The sequence below is a fragment of the Eurosta solidaginis genome, chromosome 2 (assembly GCF_040869045.1).
Source record: "Eurosta solidaginis isolate ZX-2024a chromosome 2, ASM4086904v1, whole genome shotgun sequence".
Lineage (NCBI taxonomy): Eukaryota > Metazoa > Arthropoda > Insecta > Diptera > Tephritidae > Eurosta > Eurosta solidaginis.
The window spans coordinates 182,777,142-182,785,966 of NC_090320.1; the positions used below are offsets into that span (position 1 = coordinate 182,777,142).

The following is an 8,825-nucleotide window of genomic DNA, read 5'->3' on the forward strand; positions in this document are numbered from 1 at the left end:
TAAAAATCAAAAGTAATAGTAAAGTAAAAGTCTAGTTGAGGGGTCGACTACTAATACGCTACCAACAATATCGAGAGGTGTCAAAAGACGCGTATTGACCTCGACAATAATAATCCGAAGGCGGAAAAGAAAAATTTTAACTCTGTCCGGAGATATTTACAGTTAAAGTTGGCGATTTTCATGTGGTTGTTGTAATGTTGCGGTACCCACAAAACAAATTGTGAACATAAGTGTTTTGCGCGGATATAGTTTTGGTCCCAAACCGGTGTTGGACCCACCCAGGGTAATTTTTAATAAATGCGCCCGAAGGCCGCCAACGCAGAAAGGTGTTCTGCGTAAAAAAAACTATGGATACCATCCCCGGTTTCGGAGGGACCGGCGGGTAATTTTTCGAGTTTGCGTTAACATCTGTTGAACGAGTTAAATTTTTTATTTTCCGCCTTCGGATTATTAATACTGATATCAAGACGCGTCGTTTTACACCTCTCTCGATATTTTTGGTAGCGTATTAGCAGTCGACCCCTCAACTAGACCTTTACCGTAATCAAAAATTCTTAGGATAATTTCTACATACAAGTATATTTTAGGATGCAGTAGTAATTCATAAGCGCTTATCTAGGTGTATAGATATATACTTGCAACATATAGGGCGAATAGTATATGAGCGTTGATTTAAGAAGTGCCTAAATGCCACACCCATTATATAAAATAATAACGATCCTCTATGGTTTCATCCTTAAGTCTAGCCAGTTTTGCTATATCCAAAATTAATATATCCGCTATTTTGGATTAAGTTATGGCTATGCATTCATTGTTTTGTAATTGTGGGGATAAATAATTTCCACATTTAATTAAACGTTCGTACAACTTCAAAATGTACGTTTATTTATCAAATAAATCAAACTTAAAACTAATACAAAATGTATGCGTGTTAATTTGAGAGGTTCTAGAAAGTCAATGCTTGGGAACAAATATGAAAAGTCCCTTCTAATACCTATATGACACTGCTTTATTTTCGTGTATTTTTTCTTGTATTTTATCTTAATTTTTTTGTCGCACTCCTTCCTAATACGGCTTTAGTACTGGTGTAAGTGTGTAAACTATATTTCAAAAAACTAACGAAATACAAGGAAAATACAATCTAGTTCATTAAAAGCAAACGAGCCAGTTTGTATTTCGATACGTTTTTTTGACATTCGGCCGTATTTTCTTTATTTTTTTCTGACACATGAAAATTTTGTTTTTAGTTTGAAAATTTGGTGAATAAAAACAATTAAAATCAACTTTCTTGTGAAAAAATGAACCATTAGAGCCGAAATTATTTTCGCGTGTTATTTGCATTGTTTTTATTGGTAAAAGTGTTAATGTAAAAATAAAATGTAAAACATAAACATAAACAAAAACATGTCAAACTCACCAATTTTAGGGAAATAGTGGTCCCGCTTTTTCATGATAGAATTTGTTTTTGTCTTTTGAAGTTCCGATAAAGTTTCGTCAGTTTTTTTAGCTTGGAATCCAAGCAAAAATAAAGTAGTATCATATATGCTTAACTGAATACGATTGTAGTAACAAAAAGTTATAAGAAAAAGCAAAGAGGAGTTGGTACTTTTTCCAAAGAGGATAAATATAATAAGAGCCGTCACTCGTTATTTTTTAGGCATTTACTCGATGTAAACTATGAGGTAGTCGCTACTTTTTTTTTGGGCGAGATGTTTATAAATGTCTTCTATACATTTTCATGGGGTATTTGTGTTTATTTTTCCGACTGTATTTAATTAATTATTTAATTCTCTTTCCAAAAAACACGTTTGCATAAAGTGACAACACCGCAGGGATAAATGGAAGGCAATTCAAAAATGTCCCTCATAAAACAAAAGTAGCAACCACCTCATAGTTTACATCGAGTAAATGCCTAAAATATAACGAGTGACGGCTCTTATTATATTTATCCTCTTTGGAAAAAGTACCAACTCCGAAATAGTGCTGCCACCCGTGACAGTAGTGTGTAGAGTTCCAACATAATCAATGTTTATTGTTAAAGTGGAGTCATTGGTGCCGTTTGTCGTATCGCTGTAGTCGTACCCCTAAAGGGTGAATTAATGGTGACTTATAACCATAAAGCCATAACCAGATAAAACAGCTGATCACACCTACCTTATGGAAATCAATGTAATGGAGTTAGCGTTATGGTATGGCACAATTAATCGATTACATTGATTTCCATAAGGTAGGTTCGATCAGCTGTTTTATCTGGTTATGGCTATATGGTTATAAATCACCATTAATTCGCCCTTATACTATGTTCAAACAGAAAAATAAATTGAGGAAATTTCGATTTGAATTGAGTGCTGTTCATACAACTCGATTTAGCTTACACAATAGTAATTTGATAGCTGGTTGGCTCATCTCTACAGCAAGAACATACCTTTGTTCAGACTGTCAAAATGAACACGCACATTATTAGGTGAATGAAATGGAATGAAAACATAAAACTTTGAAATTTTTGTGTGTTGTAAGAAAATGTGTTCAATGTTTTGGTTTCATTTTGATTTTGCCATCTTCTTTTGAAATCCGTACTCCAGTGAAATGAAAGACATGCGTAACTGACGTTTAAGTATACTCAATAAACACACTTTACAATGTTGCATTTGCAGTTTGAAACAATTTATTACGCAATTTTTTTTTAAATTGGCAATTTATTATTACAATTTATTATATGACAAATTGCGTAATAAATTGCCCAAATAGTATAAATTGCCAATTTGGTGTGTGTTTGAACCTAGTATTAACGAACCCTATACGATACATTGTTATCGATTAATGGTGCCTTAACCTAAAAATCGTGAAAATTTCATAAAAATGAGGAAACGCAAAAAATTACAAACATATTTCACAAAAAATAAGTCTCCTAGTCATAATGTATCCAAAACAATGAATAAAATCTACAAAAAGGTATTAAATTCACCAACTCAAATATTTTTAGGTTATGGATATGGAGAAAAACCAAAAACCAATTGGTTGGCTACGATACGGTTACGACTTAGCGTTACGATATGAAACCAATAATCGATTACATTGATTCCCAGAAGGTTGGTTTAATCAGCTGTTATAAGGTTGCCGATACGGTTACCGATAACGCACCAATGTCTGCAGCTTTAGCTTTATTGCAGTAATATTGCACAAATCACACACACAAGATTGCACATTGCGCATGTAAACAAAAGACCAGCTGTCTTTTATGGGCAATTTTTACATAATTTTCCTTTAGCTCTTGTCTCTGACTAGTCATTTTACGGCCATTGTGCGGTCACTCCATTTCAGTCGTCGCCCTGCAAAAACGCTCGCGTCAATCCACGTCATTTGACTAGTCATTTTACAGTCATAGGTTATATTCATAGTCACATTTGCATGGGCGTTGGTAAGTTTTGTGGCCAAATTTTTTGTAGGGCGGTAACTTCCCTGCAAAAACGCTCCACGTCATTTTACTAGCCATTTTACGGCCATTGTGACTTTTCCCAGCGGTTATATTCATAGTCATATTTGCATGGCGTGATTAGGTTTTGTGACCAAATTTTCCGTTTCGTTCCTATTAATGTGATCATGCATTCCGCTCCCACCTATAGGATGTGAGCATAGTACTGTGCTTCTCACACACGTCACAATGCTCGTCAAATGGCGGTCATATTCAATTTTACTGCGGTTTTACCATTTATATAACCGCCATATAACATGAATTTTACCTGCAGATTTACTTTACCTGGAGCAGCCATATGATTAAAATATGAACCAAAAAATTGAATTTTCAATATTTATTATTTTCAATATTATTATATATGTATATGAAATTGGAACTTATATTAATACAGTTCATATAAAAAAGAAGTAAGTACTTTAATATTAAATAAACTCGCTTAATTGTTTTTTGTTTTCCAATTGAAATCTTTTCTAAGCGAGCAGAAAATAATTTTAAGCTTTAGAAAAAACTCCAATTATTTGAATCAATTTAAATCTACAACTTAAAGCTTAGTAGAAATTCAGATTAGGTTTACTTTTTTTTTCAGATCAAGAATATTCAAAGGTTTCGTGGAGTCAGATTGCTGTCGTAATTGGTGAACTTAAAAATGTACGACTAGTAATTGAGTCAGACTTATTATTGTTCTAAATCTAACCATTCCAGCAATAATTCTGCAACCCTTAGCAGAAGTATTGATTGGTTTCAAATCTAATTCCAACAGCAATCGTGCCACGACATACTTAATTATATATGTACATGAAATTGTAACTTAAATTAATACAGTTCATATAAAAAAGAAGTAAGTACTTTAATAATAACATAAAAAATATATTAATTGCTTGGAGCTATATTGCTGCAGCAGCTAACTTTATATTTGGACAATTCAGAAGTGTGTTATATTCATGTAAAATTTGAGTTGTTTCCATGGTTGTTTACTCTTTTTTCAGATCAAGAATATTCAAAGGTGTCGTGGAATCCGATTGCTGTCGTAATTGATGAACTTGAAAATGTACGACTAGTAATTGAGTCAGACTTATTATTGTTGTAAATCTAATCATTCAAGCAATAATTGTGCAACCCTTAGCAGGAGTATTGATTGGTTTCAAATCTAATTCCAACAGCAATCGTATCACGACATACCTTATTATATATGTACATGAAATTGTAACTTAATTAATACAGTTGATATAAAGAAAAGTAAGTATTTTAATAATAAATAAACTCTCTTAATTGGTTTTTGTTTTCCAATTGAAATCTTTTCTAAGCGAGCAGAAAATAATTTTAAGCTTTAGAAAAAACTCCAATTATTTGAATAATCTACAACTTAAAGCTTAGTAGAAATTCAGATTAGGTTTACTCTTTCTTCAGATCAAGAATATTCAAAGGTGTCGTGGAATCCGATTGCTATCGTAATTGAGGAACTTAAAAATGTACGACTAGTAATTGAGTCAGACTTATTATTGTTCTAAATCTAATCATTCAAGCAATAATTCTTCAACCCATAGCAGGAGTATTGATTGGTTTCAAATCTAATTCCGACAGCAATCGTATCACATCCCTTATTATACATATACATGAAATTGCAACTTAAATTAATACTGTTGATATAAAGAAAAGTAAATACTTTAATAATAAATAAACTCTCATAATTGGGTTCAATTGAAATCTTTTGCTGTGCAAGCACATCGCTAACCTCTGTTGGCAAAAGATATGATTATACTGTCTTCGATAGATAGTCGGACGAGCCGCTACTCGGCGATGTAGAAATGACCGTTGTGTCGGTGGCAGCAGTTACAACAGCAGTTTCTAACTTTGCACCATCCGTACAGCGTGATGAATGCTTCACTGCCTTTTCCAGTTGCTTGGCGCCAGCAATTTTTGCTGTTTGTAAAGCTTTAGCTGTAATGCAAATATATAGATGGGTTAAAGTGGTTTTCGTATGGTATTCAACAACTCACCCTTTACCATCATCACAGCCTTCTCATCGATTTTGAATATGTGTACTGTTTCAGTATTCACACCTAGTTCCTTTGGTGCAATATTTTCGATTTAATTATGTATACTATCCGCTAGGCAGACAATTAGGTGCGTTCGATTCATACATATACTGTGGGTATTTGAGCCGTAGACGCAATGGCAGATATTTTGATTCTTTTTGAAGTGTAACATTTATAAACAGTTGGGTTTCTCTGCTGTCACCATCACCACTAGAGAGCTATTGAAGAGACGCTCCGAGTCACGCTGTGGCCTCCTTGTCGCAGTTACTGATGGAGATAATGCGAAGCTATCTTTACCATCTAATAAGTAAATTGAACTGTGGAGGAAGAAACATTTTATAAAATTTAATAAAATCAAAAAATGATAGTTGTGTCAAAATGGGGTAAATTATTGTATGTTAAAGTGTAGCGAAGTTTCAATAGGTTTTATTCTTCATTCTTAGAAACATGTACGAAGGTACCTGATAAGATATTAAAAATCCTCAACGTTTTTTTTTTTGCAATAACTTAAAAAAAACTCATATTCAAACTTCTGCTTAACTTCTACATATCAATAGCTACCTTTACCACCAGGAGTCACTATTGCTTCTACGCCTATGCTATTGTTTCCTACACCGATGAGATTTGTAATAAAATAAACAGCTATCTCCCCAATCTCTCCAGTTTTGTCGCCTCGCGAAACCTGATATTGTAACCAACCAAATCATCGGTGATCTTATTTAAAACATGGCCGCGCCAAATGTCGACCATATGACATTACCCTACCGACTGTCTTACACCTTAAAATTTTGGGTGTGACTTTCGATCAGGATCTACATCTTGGAGAGCATGCACTAGCACGAATACTAGTAACGAAAATCCAGAGCTGTAACAAACATTTAATATAATTCGATAAATCGGCAGTACTTGGGATAAATATAAATAGACGTTTGCATGGTACGCGTCTCCGATATGGCCGCCAAGCATAAAGGTTACTCACTGGAAGAAAATACAGGCCTGCCAAAATGCTGCAAACAGGCGTCGGACCTTTATGCTAGGAATTGCCCGGTGAATCCAGTACTCAAAGAACAGTACCCAAAACTTGCAGAAGATCGCGTACTCCCCAGAGAAAAGCGAGTCACTCTAGCTCAACTTCGTTCTGGATACTGTAACAGGTTAAACTCTTACCTATCCAGAATCAACCCCGACATACAAAATGTATGCCCCGCTTGCAATGTGTCCCCACATGACACCAACCATCTCTTTAATTGTAATGTGGAACCAACGCCTCTAACACCCCTTTCCTTATGGTCCACCCCTGTTGAAACAGCAAGTTTGCTTGGACTCCCGTTAGAGGATATTGATGACAATTTGTGATTAGTCAGACCTATTGGATGGGGCGAAGCATTGTTACAACAGCAACCAGTGCTAAAGTTGATTTTATTTTAATTACTTGCAGTTGGGGTATGCCCTCATTCTCTACTGTGCTCAAAACTATCGCCTCCAAATGGCAATCCAATCAAGATGAGCTAAAAGTAACAGGCAAACATGTTATAGCAGCATGAAACCTTCAAGGCCATTCCGCCCTCTCACCACAAAAGCTATGAGGTCGTCAGAGCTCCAGTTGTTAAAGAAATAGGATGAACCATGCTTAGGGGAAGTTGACAATTGGGTTGTAGTATCTATATATTGCGCTGGCAACTCCTTGAATCAATTTGGTATTTTAGTCGCCTCCTCCAACAGGCACACCTGCCGCGTCTATATTCTAACCCCCCTAAAGCACTGGGGATAATAGTGCTTGTTACCGGAGTGTACGCATCTATATCTGAAAAAGGACCATCTACATCGTTAACACTCCCGAAAACCTTCGAGTGTCTTTATCGCTACAACATCAACATCTTTAATGAGATATGGTATGACTTCACAAGGTCTTTAGGATTATTCCAACAAATGATTATAAAAATAAAAACTCTTACCTGCATACCTTTAGTGCCTGTTACAACAGCTGTAGGTTTTCCATTGATAAACGTTTTAGCTGGCGAGCCACAGTTGCTTTTTGCTTTTTTCGGCGAATACGTAAATGTTTTTTCACGTTCCTGTAATGGTTTCACCACCATTTGGGTTTCATTTACGGTTGACGATAGATTACCCAGTTTTGTTGTAGGTTCAGCGGCTTGCATATACTGCATACCTTTTTTCATCATGTACTCAACTTCTTCCATGGTATCATTGACGTGCAATGATTTTTCGGTACTCTCATTGAACAAACTACGATTTTCTTTATCATTTTCAAATGATTCTTCAAAGTCAATAGAACTTTTGTTATGGTAATTACTGAGCATGCTTTCCGCATTTCATGCTATTGGCTCTATTGCAATTTCCTTCTGTTGTTGTTCTTTCTCCTCTTTAATAGACACTTTTGTTAAAATTTCCGCCCGTTTCATCTGGCTCATCATCCGACAACTCAATTACTCCTAAAGAATCATCAAAGGACGCGCTGGAAGATAGTTTTTCACTGCCATGCATATTTTTATTATCACTGGTGATAAGTTCAGTCACAGTTGCATGCTCATTTGCTGGCGGCTCTAGTGTGTTATCTAGGTTTATCAGTATTATACTTTTTTCCAGTTCATGCGATTCTTCGGCGGACTCGCTTTTTATACTCAGTTGAGCAGAGCTCACAGAGTATATTAACTTTGATTGGATAACGGTTGGTTGTACAGGTATAAAGGAATCGAGATAGATATAGACTTCCATATATCAAAATCATCAGTATCGAAAAAAAATTTGATTGAGCCATGTCCGTCCGTCCGTCCGTCCGTCTGTCCGTTAACACGATAACTTGAGTAAATTTTGAGGTATCTTGATGAAATTTGGTATGTAGACTCCTGGGCACTCATCTCAGATCGCTATTTAAAATGAACGATATCGGACTATAACCACGCCCACTTTTTCGATATCGAAAATTTCGAAAAACCGAAAAAATGCGATAATCCATTGCCAAAGCCGGTTAAAGCGATGAAACTTGGTAAATGGCGTTATGACGCAGAATAGAAAATTAGTAAGATTTTGGACAATGGGCGTGGCACCGCCCACTTTTACAAGAAGGTAATTTAAAAGTTTTGCAAGCTGTAATTTGGCAGTCGTTGAAGATATCATGATGAAATTTGGCAGGGACGTTACCACTATTACTATATATGTGCTAAATAAAAATTAGCAAAATTGGATGAAGAACACGCCCACTTTTAAAAAAAAAAATTTTTTTAATTCAAATTTTAACAAAAAATTTAATATCTTTACTGTATATAAGTAAATTAAGTCAAAATTTAACTCCC

At 35.1% G+C, this 8,825-nt stretch overlaps 1 protein-coding gene across 3 annotated transcripts; it reads right to left on the reverse strand.

Moving 5' to 3' along the window:
• Positions 1–3,926: 3,926 nt before the first annotated feature.
• LOC137242478 (uncharacterized) lies at positions 3,927–8,825 on the reverse strand. 3 transcript variants are annotated; one of them, XM_067769766.1, is made up of 3 exons: positions 7,475–8,825; positions 5,473–5,828; positions 3,927–5,413 (listed from the first exon to the last, which is right to left on the reverse strand). In XM_067769766.1, exons 1-2 carry the CDS (start codon positions 7,830–7,832, stop codon positions 5,812–5,814), a joined length of 375 nt encoding a protein of 124 aa, XP_067625867.1. In that variant the 5' UTR covers positions 7,833–8,825; the 3' UTR covers positions 3,927–5,413; positions 5,473–5,811. The 3 variants fall into 3 exon arrangements, with proteins under 3 accessions (XP_067625867.1, XP_067625866.1, XP_067625865.1); XM_067769765.1 differs by having other exon boundaries at positions 5,480–5,828; positions 7,467–8,825; XM_067769764.1 differs by having other exon boundaries at positions 7,467–8,825.